A 24,933-nucleotide genomic window follows, 5' to 3' on the forward strand; every position below is an offset into this window, starting at 1 on the left:
CTAATCCTAACCCTAATCCTTCAGTTTATCACTAATCCTAACCCTAACCCTTCAGTTTAACTCTAATCCTAACCCTAACCCTTCAGTTTAACTCTAATCCTAACCCTAACCCTTCAGTTTAACTCTAATCCTAACCCTAACCCTTCAGTTTAACGCTAATCCTAACCCTTCAATTTAACTCTAATCCTAACCCTAACCCTTCAGTTTAACTCTAATCCTAACCCTAACCCTTCAGTGTATCACTAATCCTAACCCTAACCCTTCAGTTTAACTCTAATCCTAACCCTAACCCTTCAGTTTAACGCTAATCCTAACCCTTCAGTTTAACACTAACACTGACCCTAGAGTTTAGCGTGGTAATTGCTGCATTACTAGCCCTGTTGTTTGGCTGCTGGAGGCATTGCATTTTATTATACTGTATGAATCATCATTAAGAAGTGCTCATTCACCAGCATGTTCCCCTGGCATCAAGACCCTGCCAACAGTTTATACATAGACGTGTTATACAGAGATTATATTATAGGTGAATATCCCAAACGAGAAGAAACGTGTCCACTTTGACATACATGGCTTGTTCTGCTGATTTTAACAGCTGATTTAAAAAAGGGCTTCATAAAATACATTTAATTTGATTCATTTATACCAGGATACTACTCCACTGTGTGCTAAACAGATATAATTCTCTTGTATATTGTATATAGTGGACTGGCCAAGCATGCTAGATAAATAATGTGTTAGCAGCATGGATACCAGGGTCACTCGGCATGTGTGCTATTGGAAAAAAAAACACTGTGTGATATGACATCATGGAATGTGCCACCAAAATGACCCCTTTTCCCTTCGTAGTGCACTACTTTTGACCATAGCGCTAAGGGAACCTGGTCAAAAGTAGTGCACTATATAGGTAATAGGGTGCAATTTGTGACGCTCCTGTGGTTTCATGAGGAGGGATGTTGAATGATTTTAGTTTGCCATAGTAATTTCATGAACCTGGCAGTGACGGGGTTGGGCATGCAACCCCATACTGGGAGAGGTGGATGAACCAGTCCCCTTCCATCACACCAACCATCTGCCATCTGTCTCCCCTGTTACACTATACACAAAATATGAACTAATTTCATTATTGAAGATTTAGTACAAAATACGGACTCATTTCATTATTTAATATTTACTGCTGTAAGGAGAGAAAAAAAAATAGTTTTATTCAGAATCCTCTTGAGCTGTTCGCAATATGTCTTACAATGTGCTTGCCTCTAGAAATATTATAGCCTTCCCCTCGCCCTCCCCTATCTCAAAAACAGAATAGGGGTTTCGCTGTTCAATTATTCACTGATAGACAATAGATTCTTTCTATGAGTCTTTAGATGTTAACCAAGAAGACACCAAAGGAAGAAGATCAACTGTTTGTTGAGATTGAATAAGGGAGGGAGGGACTGGAGGACCATGCATTTAATGTGAGCAATTATTGTAGATGAACAATGTTCAGACCCAAGAGGATAGTCAGTAGTTTAACAATGTTCTCAGACCCCAGAGGATATCAGAATGTGATGCATGGCTTTTGGAGTACAATCACTATGGAAACCAGAAATCCTATTCCCTATTAAAGTGCACTAGTTTTAGTGCACTACCGCACAGGGCTCTGGTTAAAAGTAGTGCACTATGTAGGGAATATAGTGTTTTTTGGGACGTGCTCCAGAAGTTTTTGCCACCCACTCGGACAGCCGTTAATCATCTTCTTTCCCTTTAGATACTGGCACTGCAGAATTTGGCCAATGTGTCAAGAAGCAATTATGTATACTTAGTGCTCTCTCCCACCCTCCCCTCCCCTCTCTTTTTTCTCTCTCACACTCTTTATATAATCACAGCGCTGGAGAGCCGTTTATTCTTCGCTCTCTCTCTCTCTCTCTCTCTGTCTCTCTCTCTCTCTCTCTCTCTCTCTCTCTCTCTCTCTCTCTCTCTCTCTCTCTCTCTCTCTCTCTCTCGCTCTCTCTCTCGCTCTCTCTCTCTCGCTCTCTCTCGCTCTCTCTCTCTCTCTCTCTCTCTCTCTCTGTTCATTTTTTTGTGTATATTTTGGTTAAACGGCCAGACGCAACACAATGCAGGCTGAGGAAGTAAACAGGAATATCCTAAGCTTCAATATAATCAAGCGTTCCTTGTAATCTAAATCACATTTTCTCTCATTGATTTCTTACATATTCATTCTGCCACTCTGATTGACTGTAAATAACCGTACTGGTTCTGTACACTCCGTGTGTAATGCTCTGTGAATCCGGATCACGGAGAGCAATGTGAGTGGACGAGACGAGAACACATGTTTCGCTGGTTTCGCTATGCAAATCTCCAAAGTGGCGTTCTTCGCTTCATTATATTTGACATCCAGATCAGTTGTTTTATAGAGTGAGGGCTGATGAGAGAGGCGACGTGGGACATTGCAAACGCTTCCTAAAATCTCATGGACAGTATATGCATGCAGATTATTCCTGGTGATATGCCACCCTTTTTCCCGATATAGTGCACTACTTTTGACCAGGGCACATGACACCCTAATCCTTAAATAGTGCACTACTTTTGACCAGGGCACATGACACCCTAATCCTTAATAGTGCACTACTTTTGACCAAGACCCAATGACACCCTATTCCCTATATAGTGCACTACTTTTGACCAGGACCCAATGACACCATATTCCTTATATAATGGCCAGAGACTTACACATAATATCTGTCCCAAATGACAACCTATTCCCTAGAGTCAAAAGTAGTGCACTACATAGGGAATAGGGTGCCATTTGAGACTATCGTTATGGCTGAGCTGGTCTTATCAGAGATGAATGGTTATGGTTCAGGACCATGTGAAGGACATGGCTGTGATTCTAGTCTCGTGTTTTTTTTTTTTGTGTGGTTTGTTTGTTTGTTGTCGAGTGACTCAGGACCAAGCTGATTGCCACGCTCATTATTTCCCGATGACAGGGACAGCATCGTGTTGTTATTATTTACTGTCATACGCAGCGTGACACGCCACGACGTAGCGGACACTCGGCAGCTTTCAACGGCTCAACAGTCACTTTGGAAAGATATCCGAGCATTAAAGGTGCAGACTGGGATTTGGTTATCTAGCTGTTCAATGGTCATTTCAGTTTTACATTTTCGACCATTGATTCTTGAAGAATATAAATTATAATTAACCTGTGAGTATATCACAACTGTCAGTAACTTTATCATTAAACCATGGTATTATAGTTTTTTTCCCCTCCATTGTTTACAAAGCCAAAACAAATAAAGTATAGCTTCAGAATATATTTAAATCTACATATTGGATAGCATGAACTGTCAGTCCTCGCATCTAGAGAGCTGTCAATGAATATGAGAGGTCTTACATTCGCCTCGCCCCATCCCGCAGCTGTGTACAGAAACCAGCGGAGAGCAAACATTTTGTTGTGTTTCCAATCCCAGATTGTAGCTTTTAGGCCGAAAAGGGGTGTAGATTCAGCTGAACACATGATGACAGGTTGTCAGACTGCCCTCTCCACGGACTTTATTTTAACCACGACTTAGGCTTCAAAGGAGTTTTTTTTTATTTATTTTTTACTCTTGACCGTGCCACTCAACCAGAAAAGGACTTGGCCATTTTGACACTTTTTTTTCCCTAAGTGACCTGGAAGACGTGAGAGGATTTCACAACATAGCACATTATCACGTTCACCAGTGGCAAGCAGTGGCAGAGTCAAGGGGAAAGTTCGTTCGATGTGTGATGATTACTTGAATAAGTCTGGAGGATGGTGGATTTAAAATAAAATAAAAACGTTGCATAGCCTAGTGGGAAATCAATGAATACATTTGAAATTCTCACATCATGTCAAGAAAAGTGGTTCTTCTAATTTGCATGTATAATGTGACTAGTAATTCACAATTATAACAAAATACATAGTGTGGATGTCATTAATATAATTTAACGGGAAAAATACATTTTTTGAATTAGTTACACATCTCTCAGTGAAGAAACAAAATCCAGCTTTACTACATCCAGCACATAGAAATATGGATCAAATATCAAATATACTGTATCCTGTATAGGTGTATATAGAGTAATATACTGTATCCTGTATATGTGTATATAGAGTAATATACTGTATCCTGTATAGGTCTATATAGAGTAATATACTGTATCCTATAGTAATATACTGTATCCTGTATAGGTTTATATAGAGGAATATACTGTATCCTATAGTAATATACTGTATCCTGTATAGGTGTATATAGAGTAATATACTGTATCCTGTATAGGTCTATATAGAGTAATATACTGTAATATACTGTATCCTGTATAGGTCTATATAGAGTGATATGCTGTATCCTATAGTAATATACTGTATCCTGTATAGGTCTATATAGAGTAATATACTGTATCCTATAGTAATATACTGTATCCTGTATAGGTTAATATAGAGTAATATACTGTATCCTGTATAGGTCTATATAGAGTAATATACTGTATCCTGTATAGGTCTAGTGAGAGTGATATACTGTATCCTATAGTAATATACTGTATCCTGTATAGGTTAATATGGAGTAATATACTGTATCCTGTATAGGTCTATATAGAGTAATATACTGTATCCTGTATAGGTCTATATAGAGTAATATACTGTATCCTGTATAGGTCTATATAGAGTAATATACTGTATCCTGTATAGGTCTATATAGAGTAATATACTGTATCCTATAGTAATATACTGTATCCTGTATAGGTCTATATAGAGTAATATACTGTATCCTATAGTAATATACTGTATCCTGTATAGGTTAATATAGAGTAATATACTGTATCCTGTATAGGTCTATATAGAGTAATATACTGTATCCTGTATAGGTCTAGTGAGAGTGATATACTGTATCCTGTATATGTCTATATAGAGTAATATACTGTATCCTGTATAGGTCTATATAGAGTAATATACTGTATCCTGTATAGGTTAATATAGAGTAATATACTGTATCCTGTATAGGTCTATATAGAGTAATATACTGTATCCTGTATAGGTGTATATAGAGTAATATACTGTATCCTGTATAGGTGTATATACTGTAATATACTGTATCCTGTATAGGTCTATATAGAGTAATATGCTGTATCCTATAGTAATATACTGTATCCTGTATAGGTCTATATAGAGTAATATACTGTATCCTATAGTAATATACTGTATCCTGTATAGGTTAATATAGAGTAATATACTGTATCCTGTATAGGTCTATATAGAGTAATATACTGTATCCTGTATAGGTCTAGTGAGAGTGATATACTGTATCCTATAGTAATATACTGTATCCTGTATAGGTTAATATGGAGTAATATACTGTATCCTGTATAGGTCTATATAGAGTAATATACTGTATCCTGTATAGGTCTATATAGAGTAATATACTGTATCCTGTATAGGTCTATATAGAGTAATATACTGTATCCTGTATAGGTCTATATAGAGTAATATACTGTATCCTATAGTAATATACTGTATCCTGTATAGGTCTATATAGAGTAATATACTGTATCCTATAGTAATATACTGTATCCTGTATAGGTCTATATAGAGTAATATACTGTATCCTGTATAGGTCTAGTGAGAGTGATATACTGTATCCTGTATATGTCTATATAGAGTAATATACTGTATCCTGTATAGGTCTATATAGAGTAATATACTGTATCCTGTATAGGTTAATATAGAGTAATATACTGTATCCTGTATAGGTCTATATAGAGTAATATACTGTATCCTGTATAGGTGTATATAGAGTAATATACTGTATCCTGTATAGGTGTATATAGAGTAATATACTGTATCCTGTATAGGTCTATATAGAGTAATATACTGTATCCTGTATAGGTCTATATAGAGTAATATACTGTATCCTGTATAGGTGTATATAGAGTAATATACTGTATCCTGTATAGGTCTATATAGAGTAATATACTGTATCCTGTATAGGTGTATATAGAGTAATATACTGTATCCTATAGTAATATACTGTATCCTGTATAGGTCTAGTGAGAGCTTACCTTATGGGGACACGTGGATGCGTTTGAGTTCAAGGACTTTTCCGGTGTCTGGCCCTGATTCTACAAGATAGAAAAACACATTATCAGAAACATGCTTACTGTGGAAAGCCATTTCCAACACGACACCATTTGTGGCAGTAGGTTTTTCATCCCAAATGGCACCCTTCCCACCTATATAGTGCACTTCTTTTGACGAAGACCCAATGGAACAGAGTGCCATTTGGGACAAACTGCTGATTTTCTCTCCGTTATTCTCTGGACCATACAGTGTTGACCTGCCTCTACTATATCAACAGGGTTTTTAGCCATTTCATAATCCAAGACTATAACTGCACTGTTGGCTGTCGATGTTTATCTTGAAAATATCATCTTGATTTGCTTTCACAGGGTATAATAATGTTTTATTTTTATTTTATTTTTTTGCTTTCTGGAAAGATTTTACAAACCCTTCTTTAGCAGTCAGATGAGTCCACATTACATATGGATTGACTACATACAGCACAGAACTTATAGTCAGATGATTATCTCTTTCTCCTTTTCTTTCTAATACAGCGATGGATCATTCGGATGCAAGAAAAACAGCATTAATATAATCCGCCAAGGTGTGTCGTCAAGCCAACGACAACAGATGGTCCTGCTGTTTGTGATTATGCCGAGATGCTCAAGTGTTTTTGCACAAACACAATTTTTCCCAGGGAAACGTACTCCTTGTCACGCGCAACAGGGAATGTTGAGCCTAACAATGACTGAACCACTAATAACAGGGGGGATGAACACACCTCATATGGAATGGAGAGGGGCTTCACAGACCCCCCCCCCCCCTCCTCCGAAACCTTAACTAGCTACTTCAGGAGGCCACATTGATTCCAAGTAGGTGTCAGCCATTAGCCCCTCATATTCAATTATGTTACCGGGGTACCGCCTAATACTCCCTGACACCATTAATGTCTTCCTTATGGAATCACCAGGAGAGAAGATACACAGAACTGTCCAGACTACCAACATCTATATTTCATCACAACTTAAAGAGAGTCTAGGGGTGAGGGAGAGAGAGACGAGAGGGAACCACACTCACGCACGCACACACACACACACACACACACACACACACACACGCACACGCACACGCACACACACACACACACACACACACACACACACACACACACACACACACACACACACACACACACACACACACACACACATGCGAAGCACAAACACACGAAGCACAAACACACACAAAGCACAAACACACATGCAAAGCACACACACACACACACACACACACACACAACCCAGCTAGCTACACTGGCACTGCAGCAGCAAGCAGCGTAAACACTCATCTCATGTAATATTAAAGGGCCGATGGCCAAGCGTTGGCTGTCTGAATTAGTCGAAACAATTTCCCCCCAAAGAGTAGATACTGGAGCTGTTACTATATCAGGAGAAATTAACTTTCATATACACATGACAGAATTTTTGGGAGGCAGTGTGGGGGAGGAGTGTGGGGGAGGAGTGTGTGTTGTGTGTGTGTGTGTGTGTGTGTGTGTGTGTGTGTGTGTGTGTGTGTGTGTGTGTGTGCGTGCCTGTGTGTGTGTGTGTGTGTGTGTGTGTGTGTGTGTGTGTGTGTGTGTGTGTGTGTGTGTGTGTGTCTGTGTGTGTCTGTGCGTGCCTGTGCGTGTGTGTGTGTGTGTGTGTGTGTGTGTGTGTGTGTGTGTGTGTGTGTGTGTGTGTGTGTGTGTGTGTGTGTCTGTGCGTGCCTGTGTGTGTGTGTGTGTGTGTGTGTGTGTGTGTGTGTGTGTGTGTGTGTGTGTGTGTGTGTGTGTGTGTGTGTGTGTGTGTGTGTGTGTGTGTGTGTGTGTGTGTGTCTGTGTGTTTTGGGATGAGGGTATGATGAGCATGGCTCGATTAACTCATTAAGTTTGAAATGTTCATTTCTTCAACACATGCTTTCCGTTTGTATTCCATATTCAAGTTGTTTAGTTTTCAATGATTTAATGAACTTGGTCCAAACAATATGATATTATATATAAACAGTAACCTGAGCTGTGCTTACAGTTTATAAACTATCACATGTAGGCTTTCCTGTTGCAAAGATGAACTAGAATCCACTGTGTAGGGTAGGTTGACAGTCGGCAACCCTTCGGGCAAATCTAAGTCCAGAAAGTGCACAGTCATCAGTGCCTAATTCCTTTAAGTAGATGCTATTACTGCTCTGTTCACAATAGGCATTGCACAGGAAAACACATCATCACATGATAATGGAAGAGGGGAATTACAGTACGGCGACAATGTAATGTGTGAAAAATAAGACGTTAGTCACCTCTGATTAAACGTTTCCTACTTGTCGGCATCTGAATTCAGTTTTTTTTTTAGAGCCATTGCCTCCTCCAGCATTAATATAATACCAAACAAGTCACAATAATAACTCGATATCAGCCACAGTGTGCTGTTATGGCGCGTTAAGAGCGACACACTTTCACTTTAGAGGACTCAGGCTGTCATGGAAACGGGCAACAGTCTTAGAAACTTTTCGAACAGTATTCCACCCTGTCCCCCCCCCCCCCATTTCCCTAGCCACTTTAGCAACAGGCTAAACACTGCTCTGATCTCTCAGCAGTCAGTGTAGAAACGTACTACTGACTGAATATGCCACAGTGTAAAAAGAGGAGCACTTTGAAATGTCAGCTTTTCCACAGGTGCATAGAGACACGGAGTCTCCTATGCTGAGCCCAGTCTCCAAAGCACAGGGAGAATGCACTCCAGCACAGTGGGGAGTTACAATGATTAAGCATGAGGGATTCCCACAGTGAAAAACCTAAAGTTCACTACTTTTATTCATCTGCTTGCTCTGCCCTTATATTTAGCATCGAAATGGAAGTGTTTTACCATGTTCGTTTCCAGGACAAGTAGTATACAAAATGGTTTCAAATAAACAGTTGCAGTCACAAGTTTTATTGACACATTTCAATCAAGAAAAATTGTCCATCAATCAAAAAACCTTGTAAAAAAAAAAAAATGAATTTATAAGAATGCTGTCAGTACGTAAATGGTTTGCTCAGTGGGGGAAAAAATACTCAGCAAGTCAGTGACAACTGTGTAGAGTTTGTGTCAGCAACTATGTGACATTATTATACTGGGCAGCAGGGTAGCCTAGTGGTTAGAGCATTGGACTAGTAACCAGAAGGTTGCAAGTTCAAACCCCCGAGCTGACAAGGTACAGATCTGTTATTATACCCCTGAACAGGCAGTTAACCCACTGTTCCTAGGCCATCATTGAAAATAAGAATTTGTTCTTAACTGACTTGCCTGGTTAAATAAAGGTATAAATAAAAATATTACTGTTATACAACGTTGTGGAATTTCCTAAGATCTCCTTTTGCAGAAAAACCTTTTAACGACTCTTGTTGTGAGCGTCATAGAGCAAAACAGATCAGATGCATGTTCACGAGAGTCTTTGCGTTTCACAGTGGCTGGAAACACTGGAAACACTACATTATGCTAGGATTCCAGTGGCACTCAGAACGATCCTAGATCTGCGATATACAGTACATTCGGACCCCTTGACTCTTCCCCACATTTTGTTACGTTACAACCTTGTTCAAAAATATGTTTTTTTTAAAGAAAATGTGGGAATGAAATGCTTTAAATAAAACTACTGTAGTCTCCTCTACTGTAGTCTCCTCTACTGTAGTCTCCCCTACTGTAGTCTCATCTACTGTAGTCTCCTCTACTGTAGTCTCATCTACTGTAGTCTCCTCTACTGTAGTCTCATCTACTGTAGTCTCCCCTACTGTAGTCTCCTCTACTGTAGTCTCATCTACTGTAGTCTCCTCTACTGTAGTCTCATCTACTGTAGTCTCATCTACTGTAGTCTCCTCTACTGTAGTCTCCTCTACTGTAGTCTCATCTACTGTAGTCTCCTCTACTGTAGTCTCATCTACTGTAGTCTCCCCTACTGTAGTCTCATCTACTGTAGTCTCCTCTACTGTAGTCTCATCTACTGTAGTCTCCTCTACTGTAGTCTCATCTACTGTAGTCTCCCCTACTGTAGTCTCCCCTACTGTAGTCTCCCCTACTGTAGTCTCCTCTACTGTAGTCTCCTCTACTGTAGTCTCCTCTACTGTAGTCTCCTCTACTGTAGTCTCATCTACTGTAGTCTCCTCTACTGTAGTCTCCTCTACTGTAGTCTCCTCTACTGTAGTCTCCTCTACTGTAGTCTCCCTACTGTAGTCTCCTCTACTGTAGTCTCCTCTACTGTAGTCTCCTCTACTGTAGTCTCCCCTACTGTAGTCTCCTCTACTGTAGTCTCCTCTACTGTAGTCTCCTCTACTGTAGTCTCCTCTACTGTAGTCTCCCTACTGTAGTCTCCTCTACTGTAGTCTCCTCTACTGTAGTCTCCCTACTGTAGTCTCCTCTACTGTAGTCTCCTCTACTGTAGTCTCCTCTGTAGTCTCCTCTACTGTAGTCTCCTCTACCGTAGTCTCATCTACTGTAGTCTCCTCTACTGTAGTCTCCCCTACTGTAGTCTCCTCTACTGTAGTCTCCTCTACTGTAATCTCCCTACTGTAGTCTCATCTACTGTAGTCTCATCTACTGTAGTCTCCTCTACTGTAGTCTCCCTACTGTAGTCTCCTCTACTGTAGTCTCCTCTACTGTAGTCTCCCCTACTGTAGTCTCCTCTACTGTAGTCTCATCTACTGTAGTCTCCTCTACTGTAGTCTCCTCTACTGTAGTCTCCTCTACTGTAGTCTCATCTACTGTAGTCTCCTCTACTGTAGTCTCATCTACTGTAGTCTCCTCTACTGTAGTCTCCTCTACTGTAGTCTCCTCTACTGTAGTCTCCCCTACTGTAGTCTCCTCTACTGTAGTCTCCTCTACTGTAGTCTCCTCTACTGTAGTCTCCCCTACTGTAGTCTCCTCTACTGTAGTCTCCTCTACTGTAGTCTCCTCTACTGTAGAGTGTTTACTCCGACACATTGGTGCGGCTGGCTTCCGGGTTAAGTGAGCAGTCTCTCCCGTGTCCGTACGGGAGTTTCAGCAATGGGACAAGACTGTAACTACCAATTGGATATCATGAGTTTCAGCAATGGGACAAGACTGTAACTACCAATTGGATATCATGAGTTTCAGCAATGGGACAAGACTGTAACTACCAATTGGATATCATGAATTTCAGCAATGGGACAAGACTGTAACTACCAATTGGATATCATGAGTTTCAGCAATGGGACAAGACTGTAACTACCAATTGGATATCATGAGTTTCAGCAATGGGACAAGACTGTAACTACCAATTGGATATCATGAGTTTCAGCAATGGGACAAGACTGTAACTACCAATTGGATATCATGACATTGGGGAGAAAAAGGGGATTAAAATATATATATATATACATATAATTATATAATAATATAATTTTTTATATTTTTATATAAAAAAATACATAAATGTAAAACTGAGGATGGTGTTCAATATTTGACTTCCTAACAAAGTGAGTGGGCTGTTTGAGTTGGATAGCTAGCATTGATAATCCACCGCTGTTTCCCCTTCTTCACACACACACACACACACACACACACACACACACACACACACACACACACACACACACACACACACACACACACACACACACACACACACACACACACACACACACACACACACACACACACACACACACACACACACACACACAGAGAAGGTATTTCCTGGGTCTGTAATGAGCATGCCTATATATTTTAACAGCATTCAAATCACGTTATTCTCTTAGCAGAACAAAATAATAGTGTTCATGGCAGGCATGTTCATTTATTACAGCTGTCAGAGAAGCTTTATCAGACATTCCAAATGCTAGGTAGGTTCTCTGTCCAAAGAGAATGGAGGGTGTTGGTATTGAATGTAACCAGAATTAAAAGTCCAATTTTATCCTTTGCGGATGGTATTGGGACTATTGTTATTTTGAAGGTATTACAGGGTTGATTCACACGGGAATTCAATTACATAGGAATGCTAAAGAAGGCAGATGTCAGATTCATTTTGATTTCATTCCCTCGTTTCCAACCAAGTGCACTACATTTGACTGGGGCCCTATTGGGCTTCGGCCAAAAGTAGTGCACTACATAGGGAAATCGGTGTCATTTGGGATGCACTCGACATGTAATGCATGTATATCTCCGCCGTGAATATTTAATCAATAAACTAGACGCAATGCAACTGTACAGTATGTGAATCAATCTCTGAGTGTTAAAATGAACTCTGTGATATGTGTTTTCATTATCTGAAATCTGACCACAACGGTGATGAGATTTAAGTCAATGTCAATGTAATGCCGTATAATTGACCTTCTGACTGTCTATCCTACAAGTCCACCTCTGGTCTGGTACACTGGTAGATCTGATAGGGATCAGATGATCGACAAGCATAGTAAAATGTCCTTGGATTACACACCAACCCACGTCTTGATGTTTTGGTCTCATCCAGAGCAAAGACTGTCGTTGTAACTGATACAAATGAGACATTTTGGGGGGGAATTTTAGAAATTTGATTTATTTTTATTTTTTTTGTGAGAAGAATGTTGCATGATCAGAAATATGAGTTTAAAATGGTTGTGGTGAAATCTTTGCTGTCTTTGAAAGTCAAATAAAATAACTAGAGGTAAAGAAGAGCTACCACCCTTCATTCTGAAGCAAGCTAGTAAAATCCTATATCATTTAGTACTGATACATCCTATATAATTTAATCCTGATAAATCCAATATAATTTAGTACTGATAAATCCTATATCATTAAGAACTGATACATTCTAAATCATTTAGTACTGATAAATCCTATATATTTTACTACTGATAAATCCAATATAATTTAGTACTGATAAATCCTATATCATTAAGTACTGATAAATCCTATATCATTTAGTACTGATAAATCCTATATCATTTAGTACTGATAAATCCTATATCATTTAGTACTGATAAATCCTATATCATTTAGTCCTTATAAATCATATATCATTATGTACTGATAAATCCTATATAATTTAATCCTGATAAATCCTATATCATTTAGTACTGATAAATCCTATATATTTTACTACTGATAAATCCTAAATCATTAAGAACTGATACATTCTAAATCATTTAGTACTGATAAATCCTATATATTTTACTACTGATCAATCCTATATCATTAAGAACTGATACATTCTAAATCATTTAGTACTGATAAATCCTATATATTTTACTACTGATAAATCCTATATCATTAAGAACTGATACATTCTAAATCATTAAGTACTGATAAATCCTATTTAATTTAGTACTGATAAATCCTATATATTTTACTACTGATAAATCCTATATCATTAAGTACTGATAAATCCTATATATTTTACGACTGATAAATCCTATATCATTAAGTACTGATAAATTCTATATCATTAAGTACTGATAAATCCTATATCATTTAGTACTGATAAATCCTATATCATTTAGTACTGATAAATCCTATATCATTTAGTACTGATAAATCCTATATCATTTAGTACTGACAAATCCTATATCATTTAGTACTGATAAATCCTATATCATTTAGTCCTTATAAATCCTATATCATTATGTACTGATAAATCCCATTATCCTACGCTAATGAGCTCCATTATCTTTCCTTCCCTATGCCGTCATAGCAGGACATGAACCATGCTGTTCACATTCAAGGCGGACGCCTTATAAACCTGAGAACAAGAGCACCATTCACTCCCAGTGTCGAGCAGATAGGGACTTTTTTTTGGGGGGACGACACATTGGTATGTCGGGTGAGTGGGGGCCATTAGGCACCACTGGCATTCTCCACACTTACAATGAGATGCTTTATCCAGTCAGCTAACTTCCTTGCTATCCACTACAAAGTGCCTTGTTGTTGCTACATTTAGTCAACTGCAATTCCGTTGACTTGTTTCTGATATTTTTTTGTGTGTGTGTTTACCGTGGTACATTGGTTCTCTCACTGGGATTAAAACAACGCAGTAGGTCCAGGATTATCCAATGGCTTTGATCATGTGACTTCAATGTTTTTGATCTGAAGTAGGTAAGAAGAAAAGAAAAGTGGATTCCACTTCTGGTGGAACTGTACTCCGTGACATGACACGCTGACAGGTAGCGCATATAAACAAAGGAACAGAAAAAAATAATGGAATATTTCTCTGTTACGATGAGGGGATTCACCAGCATTGAATTCCTGAAATACCAGATATATACCCTATTTGATGCAGTACTGTTGATTGTTGTGTACCATGGCTTTATGCCTATCTGACTGTCCCATATAAACTCTTGGAATTGGTTTGTTTTAATCTAGGATTAATCAGCACTAAATTATATAGCATCTATCAGTACTTAATGATATAGGATTTATCAGAAGTAAAATATATAGGATTTATCAGTACTAAATGATATAGGATTTATCAGTAGTAAAATATATAGGATTTATCAGTACTTAATGATATAGGATTAATCAGGACTAAATGATATAGGATTTATCAGAAGTAAAATATATAGGATTTATCAGTACTTAATGATATAGGATTTATCAGTAGTAAAATATATAGGATTTATCCGTACTAAATGATATAGGATTTATCAGGACTAAATGATATAGGATTTGTCAGTACTTAATGATATAGGATTTATCAGTAGTAAAATATATAGGATTTATCAGTACTAAATGATAAAGGATTTATCAGTAGTAAAATATATAGGATTTATCAGTACTAAATGATATAGAATGTATCAGTACATAATGATATAGGATTTATCAGTAGTTAAATATGTAGGATTTATCAGGACTAAATGATATAGGATGTGTCAGTACTTAATGATATAAGACTTATCAGTACTAAATGATGTACTTGTTGTTTACTCTACCTATTTCAAATCAAACCCAATGTTATTAGTCACAATACAACACAATACAGATACATCTAAACAGGAAAAAGATTTAAAAAAAATAAGAAATATAGAAATATCAGAAAGAGCAATGTCAGAGTCTTGAACAGACATTATGGACAGCACATGAATAGAAAAGGGGTTTACAGCAATAGTTATATAGCATGGTGTGTATATATAGTATGGACAGTACATTAATATAACGTGTGTGTGTGTACAGCAATAGTTATATAGCATGGTGTGTATATATAGTATGGACAGTATATTAATATAACGTGTGTGTGTGTACAGCAGTAGTTCCTGTATATATAGGATAATTACTCTACTCTTTTAAAAAAATATATATATATATATATATATTTGTATTTTTTTTAAAACCAATTTGAGGAAAGGATACAAACGTCCCAGATGGAAAAGCATTCAGTGAACAATAATAGGTTTTCCATAGAAATTGAGATGCTAGCTGTGTTTCAACAACATCCTCCCCCCAAACCTGAACATTATCCCCCGGTATTATTATGCAGCATTGGACACACAATCAAAGTGACAACATTGTACATACAAACACTGTCTCCCCAAAAACCACTGACCGGCTTTCTGCTAGCCTGATGTTGGACTCAAATTCCATAACATCGAGCCAAGGGACTGTAGCACATTTCAGTCAACATACCTCTTATAAATATACTTTTCCCTGGCTAGGATCGTTTCCAATTAACGTCAGTGCCAAATAAAATACAGGACACATCAAAACAATTATTTTGATGGGGCTCCAAGGCAATAAAAATATTTCAATTTGAATGTTCTACCTGAAATCATTATAAAGGCGTGGTTTCAGGCAATAAGCCATCAAGGCCTAATTGAATATCATTTTAATGGCAAAAAAACTTACAAGGCAGTCAAGGTATCTATCTACCTGCCATGTTTTTAGATGGACTCTGTCAGTCAAACAGTGAAACAACACAGACTCACAGACATTCAGGCTGCCGCGGCATCAAGCATTACTGCACTTCCCTCCAATGGTTTTACTATTTCCCATTTGTTTTTAGTATTTAGTGGCGCAGTGGTCTAAGACTCTGGCAACTCAGTGCAGGAGGTGTCACTTCAGTACCTGGTTCAAATCCAGGCTGCATCACATCTGGCTGTGACTGGGAGTCCCATAGGGCGACGGACAATTGGCCCCTCGTTGTCTGGGTTTGGCTGGGGTAGGCCATCATTGCAAATAAGAATTTGTACTTAACTGAGTTGCCTGGTTAAATAAAAAATAAATGTGTGTTGTTTTTTTTGTTGGAATCACTTTGGTAAAATGTTCACAAGTATGTGGTAAAATGTTCACAAGTATGCTTTGCACACTCTTGGCATTCTCTCCACCAGCTTCACCTGGAATGCTTTCCAACAGTCTTGAAGGAGCTCCCACATATGCTGAACACTCTTGGGCTGCTTTTCCATCCGTCTACGGCCTAACTCATCCCAAATCATCTCAACTGGGTTGAGGTCAGGTGATTGTGGAGACCAGGTCATCTGATGCAGCACTCCATCACTCTATTTATTTGTCAAATAGCCCTTCCACAGCCTGGAGATGTGTTGGGCCATTGTCCTTAAAAAAAATAAATGATAGTCCAACTAAGCCCAAACCAGATGGGATGGCGTATCGCTGCATAATTCTGTGGTAGCCATGCTGGTTAAGTGTACCTTGAATTCTAAATAACTCACAGACTGTGTCACCAGAAAAGCACCCCCACACCATCACACCTCCTCCTCCATGCTTCACGATGGGAACCACACATGTAGAGACAATCCGTTCACCTACTCGGCATCTCACAAAGACATGGCGGTTGGAACCAAAAATCTCAAATCAGTACAAAGGACAGATTTCCACCAGTCTAATGTCCATTTCTAGTGTTTCTTGGCCCAAGCAATTCTCTTCTTCTTATTGGTGTCCTTTAGTGGTGGTGTTTTTTGTTGTTTCAGCAATTCGACCGTATCGCTGCAGAATGCTGATTCACTCAGTCTCCTCTGAACAGTTGATGTTGAGAGGTGTCTGTTACTTGAACTTTGTGAAGCATTTATTTGGGCTGCAATTTCTGAGGCTGGTAACTCTAATGAACTTTAATTAACCTCTGCAGCAGAGGTAACTCTGCGTCTTCCTTCCAAAGTAGCCAAAGGGTGACTACTTTGAAGAACTGAAAATCGAAAATGTATTTGGATTTGTTTAACACTTTTTTGGTTACTACATGATTCCATATGTGTTATTCCATAGTGTTTATGATTCCACTATTGTTCTACGATGTAGAAAATAGTACAAATAAAGAGCAGGTTTTCATCAAGGATCTCTCTGTACCAGTTTTGAGTCTCATAGCAAAAGGTCTGAATTCTTATCTAAATAATATATTTTTTTAATATGCTGCAAAAAGTCTAAACACCTGTTTTCGCTTTTGTCATTATGGGTTATTGCATGTAGATTGATGAAAAAAAAATATATATTAAATCCATTTTAGAATAAGGCTTTAATGTACATTTATTGGGGGAGTCAAGGGATCTGAATACTATCCTAATACAATGTATCTCTGAACATGGTGTGGTAGGACTTAGGCCATTACTTGGATCCTACAATGCTGCACACCTCATTATGTTTCTCAATTGAATTAAATTGAGCAGGCCTTTCAAGTTGAAGCGGTCATTGTGTGGGTCAATGTCAGTCAGGCCCAGTCCCTGATTCGTGACCCCCCCCATACTCTTCTTTCCTCAGCCCTATTGAGGATTTGTTTTCAGGATGAAGATGGAAGGTGTACAATCACAATCCCCGTGAGTGTGCCACTCTCTTTCTGGCCATGGATGAGGTATGCGACAACATCAATGCAGACCAATGTCAAGCTTGGATTTGCCAAAAGGTGTTCCCCATGGTGCATGTACAATGAGGACATTCAATGTGATGTGGATGAGAATTTATGGCCAAATGCTTGATTACAAACAGTATATCTGAAATATTATTATTTATTTTTTGTTGCATGAGAGATTGTAGAGGATGTCTTCATTGATCACACCTTTGATTAAATATTGGATAGATATTATGGAAATGATACATTTTCTGTACATATTGTTGGGTTATGTAAGAGTATTGCCTAAAGTGAAAGCTATAATTTACAGTTGTAACGGTTCTCCTCCTCTTCTGACGAGGAGTATAAAATATCGGACCAATGCGCAGCGTGGTAAGTGTCCATAATATATTTATTAAACTGAACACAGAAAACAAAAGAACAAGAGAAATAAATGAAAACCGAAACAGTTCTGTATGGTAAAACACAGACACAGAAAACAACTACCCACAAATCATAGTGGGAAAACATGCTGCCTAAGTATGGTAACAGGCTGCCTAAGTATGGTTCTCAATCAGAGACAACAACAACCCACAACCCATAGTGGGGAAACAGGCTGCCTAAGTATGGTTCCCAATCAGAGACAACAACAACCCACAACCCATAGTGGGGAAACAGGCTGCCTAAGTATGGAAACAGGCTGCCTAAGTATGGTTCTCAATCAGAGACAACAACAACCCACAACCCATAGTGGGGAAACAGGCTGCCTAAGTATGGTTCCCAATCAGAGACAACAACAACCCACAACCCATAGTGGGGAAACAGGCTGCCTAAGTATGGAAACAGGCTGCCTAAGTATGGTTCTCAATCAGAGACAACAACAACCCACAACCCATAGTGGGGAAACAGGCTGCCTAAGTATGGTAACAGGCTGCCTAAGTATGGTTCTCAATCAGAGACAACGATAAATAGCTGCCTCTGATTGGGAACCACACCAGGTCAAACACAGAATTACAAACACAGAACACAAAACATAGAATACAAAACATAGAATACAAAACATAGAATACAAAACATAGAATACAAAACATAGAATGGCCACCCCAACTCACGCCCTGACCAGCCCAACTCACGCCCTGACCAGCCCAACTCACGCCCTGACCACCCCAACTCACGCCCTGACCAGCCCAACTCACGCCCTGACCACTCCAACTCACGTCCTGACCACCCCAACTCACACCCTGACCACCCCAACTCACGCCCTGACCAGCCCAACTCACGCCCTGACCAGCCCAACTCACGCCCTGACCAGCCCAACTCACGCTCTGACCACCCCAACTCACGCCCTGACCAGCCCAACTCACGCCCTGACCACCCCAACTCAAGCCCTGACCACCCCAACTCACGCCCTGACCACCCCAACTCACGCCCTGACCAGCCCAACTCACGCCCTGACCACCCCAACTCACGCCCTGACCACCCCAACTCACGCCCTGACCACCCCAACTCACGCCCTGACCAGCCCAACTCACGCCCTGACCACCCCAACTCACGCCCTGACCACCCCAACTCACGCCCTGACCACCCCAACTCACGTCCTGACCACCCCAACTCACGCCCTGACCAGCCCAACTCACGCCCTGACCACCCCAACTCACGCCCTGACCACCCCAACTCACGCCCTGACCACCCCAACTCACGCCCTGACCACCCCAACTCACGCCCTGACCACCCCAACTCACGCCCTGACCACCCCAACTCACGCCCTGACCACCCCAACTCACGCCCTGACCAGCCCAACTCACGCCCTGACCACCCCAACTCACGCCCTGACCACCCCAACTCACGCCCTGACCAGCCCAACTCACGCCCTGACCAGCCCAACTCACGCCCTGACCACCCCAACTCACGCCCTGACCAGCCCAACTCACGCCCTGACCACCCCAACTCACGCCCTGACCACCCCAACTCACGCCCTGACCACCCCAACTCACGCCCTGACCAGCCCAACTCACGCCCTGACCACCCCAACTCACGCCCTGACCAGCCCAACTCACGCCCTGACCACCCCAACTCACGCCCTGACCACCCCAACTCACGCCCTGACCACCCCAACTCACGCCCTGACCACCCCAACTCACGCCCTGACTACCCCAACTCACGCCCTGACCACCCCAACTCACGCCCTGACCACCCCAACTCACGCCCTGACCACCCCAACTCACGCCCTGACCACCCCAACTCACGCCCTGACCACCCCAACTCACGCCCTGACCAGCCCAACTCACGCCCTGACCACCCCAACTCACGCCCTGACCAGCCCAACTCACGCCCTGACCACCCCAACTCACGCCCTGACCAGCCCAACTCACACCCTGACCAGCCCAACTCACGCCCTGACCACCCCAACTCACGCCCTGACCAGCCCAACTCACGCCCCTGACCAGCCCAACTCACGCCCTGACCAGCCCAACTCACGCCCTGACCACCCCAACTCACGCCCTGACCACCCCAACTCACGCCCTGACCACCCCAACTCACGCCCTGACCAGCCCAACTCACGCCCTGACCAGCCCAACTCACGCCCTGACCAGCCCAACTCACGCCCTGACCAGCCCAACTCACGCCCTGACCAGCCCAACTCACGCCCTGACCACCCCAACTCACGCCCTGACCACCCCAACTCACGCCCTGACCACCCCAACTCACGCCCTGACCAGCCCAACTCACGCCCTGACCAGCCCAACTCACGCCCTGACCAGCCCAACTCACGCCCTGACCACCCCAACTCACGCCCTGACCAGCCCAACTCACGCCCTGACCAGCCCAACTCACGCCCTGACCAGCCCAACTCACGCCCTGACCACCCCAACTCACGCCCTGACCACCCCAACTCACGCCCTGACCACCCCAACTCACGCCCTGACCAGCCCAACTCACGCCCTGACCAGCCCAACTCACGCCCTGACCAGCCCAACTCACGCCCTGACCAAACTAAAACAGAGACATAAAAAAGAAACCCAAGGTCAGGACGTGACAACAGTATTGTAGCATATTACTTTCAGCACCTCTAAGGACGTTTTTGAAACACATATCTTGCATTGTTTTCAATTAGATTAACTGTTAGTTAAAACGACTAAATTGAACAAAAATATATTATTATGTTGTCTTGTGGGTGATTAAACCAATGTTCCCCTTACATTTCACAATAAACTTATATTTTGAATCAATGGTTGTGTGTCGTGAGAGATGTTTACAGTCCAAATGAATGCACAATGACAGGGTTTTAATGAAACAACTGGCTGTGTTACTAGTGTGACCAGTTTGGAGTTTTCTACTAAGAGTTGTGAAAATGTACCACAAGAGAAAGTGTTTGTTGTAACCAAGTTAGTAAAATGTATTCTATCTCCTTATGAACTATGTTGAATGCATTATAAAGCACCTCATATGATGTACTAACTCATCAGAAACATCTGCAAGGTCTACATAAACCACTCAAACCAGTGTGAACCAATCACTTCCTCCTACCCAAGGCTGTTTGTCTGACGTCCTGCATGTACGTTGACATGCCATGCCACGCTTACAGCAGACCTGTAGCGTTGCCATAATCGTTTTGGCTCAGAGGAGGGCTAATTTCCATGACAAACAGTCTTAAGGCTCTCAGAAGCCTTTGACTAAGGTGCCAGTATGCTCAGGAAAACAATGTAATTACAACGTAAAACAGAGCTGCTTGTTAGTAATAGACCAACCACTCACTGTGACGCCCACTTTTGTTCTAGCTATTATAGTTGAAGCTCAGCTAAATTAAATCTCCCTACCATCATATGTAAGCCGATATGACACCATTGTCAAAGAAATGTGCATATCAACTTGATTGGAGGTACACAACACCCTCCCCACCTCTTGTCACTCTCCGTCCAACTGTCGCCGATAACCACTATATGGGATTTTTGACAGGGTCGTTAGCATCAGAGTCGTCAGACAATTTTATTGCTCAAACTTAGCTCAAATTCTAGATGCCGGATTTAAACAAGACTACAGAGTCCATAAGGCGGCCATTAGACTTAAGATCCATTTGGACTGAATACGTTTGTAGGGGCGACAGTTTTGATTAAATTCACAATTTACCGCTCTCACGTGCACGTGTCTGACCAGCAAACACCAACGACGTGCTACCTTTTTGTAGCATTTCTGACAATGCTCAGATCTTTTCAGCAGAATATCAGAGTTCTTAAACCGGGTGCTACTTGGCTGCTATTTTAGCCAGTTAGGTACACCAAACTTTGGTAACTTTTGGGAAAAAATAACACGCCGCAAATTTATAATATATGCACACACCAGAAACGACACATTGCTGTTAGAAGATCCAGAGCAAATTATATCCCTTACTGTATGCATTAATTCAGTCTGCTAATCCAAATTATATCCCTTACTGTATTCAGTCTGCTAATCCAAATTATATCCCTTACTGTATTCAGTCTGCTAATCCAAATTATATCCCTTACTGTATTCAGTCTGCTAATCCAAATTATATCCCTTACTGTATTCAGTCTGCTAATCCAAATTATATCCCTTACTGTATTCAGTCTGCTAATCCAAATTATATCCCTTACTGTATTCAGTCTGCTAATCCAAATTATATCCCTTACTGTATTCAGTCTGCTAATCCAAATTATATCCCTTACTGTATTCAGTCTGCTAATCCAAATAATTCTTCATTCAGTCTCCTAATTCCAATTATATCCCTTACTGTATTCAGTCTGCTAATCCACATTATATCCCTTACTGTATTCAGTCTGCTAATCCAAATAATTCTTCATTCAGTCTCCTAATTCAAATTATATCCCTTACTGTATTCAGTCTGCTAATCCACATTATGTCCCTTACTGTATTCAGTCTGCTAATCCAAATTATGTCCCTTACTGTATTCAGTCTGCTAATCCAAATTATATACCTTACTGTATTCAGTCTGCTAATCCAAATTATATCCCTTACTGTTATGCATTAATTCAGTCTGCTAATCCAAATTATATCCCTTACTGTATTCAGTCTGCTAATCCAAATTATATCCCTTACTGTATTCAGTCTGCTAATCCAAATTATATCCCTTACTGTATTCAGTCTGCTAATCCAAATGTGAGCCAACTGATCAACAAAGTTTCGAGTTACTTTTCAACGTTTTCCCGAAAACGTGAAGTCGCCATCCACAAGTAAAAAGTGCCAGGGTTGCACACAAAGCATCCAGGTAAACAACAACAACATCATGATGATCACTGATCGCTTGCGAGACCTGTTTGCAGTCAAAATAAAACTCCATGCTTGCTTATTTTTATAGATACATGATAAAATGAAACTGTTTAAGAAAATTACATAAAAAAATGTTTTTTTTTTTAATCCCAAGGAAGAGAAATAAACATTCAATGTGTCCTGAGTGAATGAACAAAAACATTTTGGAATTGAATGTTTGTTGACATCACCAGACAGTCCCAATTAAATAGAGTGTTAAGTTGACATATCGTTATAACACGGCTGGTAGAGTAATGGTTAGCGGCACCAGCCTGGGATTTGAAGGTCCTGGGTTTGTTTACTGGAGGGGATATTTTGACCTTTTGACCTTTGACCTTTGACCTTTTTTTGACCATTCTCTTTTTTGTGTATTCTTTTGACAGCCCCCCACACACACACACACACAGTGTATGCTTATTTTCATTTATTAGTTGTCTCTTAAAAGAGATCGGGGGTTCCAATTTACACCATATTGCCGTAAATGGCCTTCTGGTTTTTCACTTCCCGCTAGAAAATCAGCTGTTATTAATAAATAAATACTATTTACTATTGAACTTGTCTATTTTGTGAGTAAAATAGCTACTAACGGTGCAGCTTTATGAAGGCCAATTTATTGCTAGCATGACGTTGCTTCACATTACAGGGAGAATCTTTCCTCACGAACCATTCCCACGGGCTATCATTAGCATACGGCCAATCAGGATACAATATGCAAATAACATCACATCTCCCCCTTTCAGAGAACTATGGGTACAAGGGCCTTCCTCTCAACAGACCTCCAGAGATTATTCTGCCCTTATGGTGGTAGGTGTGTAGCAGATACAGCCGCGATGACCTTGTGTGTTGGTGTTGACCCGGTGTGTCGGGAACGGTGAAGACACTTGACTCTTCTCCTGCTTTAGCGTCGTTATTCTCAGGTTCATCCATATGGATGAGGTCATGTCTGTTCCTGCAGACGGACCCGTGGGGGAACTTCCACCATAGAGGATCGTGGTGCTGCAATGTTGCATTGTTTCCTGTGACTTTTGAGTCAATTCACCCACACCTGTTTTCCAAGTGGGAGTCTGCTGAGGTCGCTGACTCTGTGGCGCTCGTTGCTGATCCTCACTCTTTCTATCCTTTTCCCATGAGCTGATCGCTGCTGTGTTTGTGATTGATGGGTCTAGCAGTGACAAGGCAAAATCCATACTTGGCAGCAAAGTCAGAAAGGGGTCTTCCGGGGGAACTGAGATCCGTTATCCATAACCATTGCCTCAGGGTTCCACATGGTGGGCAAAAAAAAAGGACTTTCAGATGGATTACAACATCTGCAGACATTTGTTAGTGACAGGTTTGCAATTTATACATACTTTGAGAAGTAGTCCACTACTAGCAGGGTGAACAAGTCCGCTTCCAGTCTTTGCTAGGATTTTCTTTCTCTGAAAGTTGTGATGGTATGTGGGGTCCTGTGTGGTTGGTGCAGCCTTTGATGCATAGCCTGCAGTTTTAAGCACAAATTGGTTCTGTTGTTGGCTGCGACCAGGCCACCACGCAACCAGTTGTGGGTGTTGGTTGCAACATCGTCTCAGTGACTGGCACAGTATCAAGCTAATGTTGGACAGCGCTAGCTTATTCTTCAAAACGTATTGGGAAAGTAACTTGTCAGCTAGCTAGCTTTATTGAGGAAGCGTTTTGTATTCAGAATTGAATGTGTACTCTAGGTTAGGCTCCTTTTTATATAATATATGCCATTTAGCAGACGCTTTTATCCAAAGCGACTTACAGTCATGTGTGCATACATTCTACGTATGGGTGGTCCCGGGGATTGAACCCACTACCCTGGCGTTACA

The 24,933-nt window shown here is 40.8% G+C and overlaps 1 protein-coding gene across 4 annotated transcripts in view; it reads right to left on the minus strand.

The window, feature by feature from the left end:
- LOC118371316 (protocadherin-11 X-linked-like) overlaps positions 1-24,933 on the minus strand; it is a 363,439-nt gene that overhangs the window by 182,519 nt on the left and 155,987 nt on the right. For all 4 annotated transcript variants that reach the window (XR_008086991.1, XR_008086990.1, XR_008086989.1 and 1 more), the window contains exon 4: positions 6,061-6,120. Coding sequence is in view for 1 of the 4 variants with exons in the window: in XM_052487383.1 (XP_052343343.1) it covers positions 6,061-6,120 (60 nt within the window). In the remaining 3 variants the exon portion in view is untranslated. The remainder of the gene's footprint in view (positions 1-6,060; positions 6,121-24,933) is intronic.

The sequence above is a fragment of the Oncorhynchus keta genome, chromosome 30 (genome assembly GCF_023373465.1).
Source record: "Oncorhynchus keta strain PuntledgeMale-10-30-2019 chromosome 30, Oket_V2, whole genome shotgun sequence".
Taxonomy (NCBI): domain Eukaryota; kingdom Metazoa; phylum Chordata; class Actinopteri; order Salmoniformes; family Salmonidae; genus Oncorhynchus; species Oncorhynchus keta.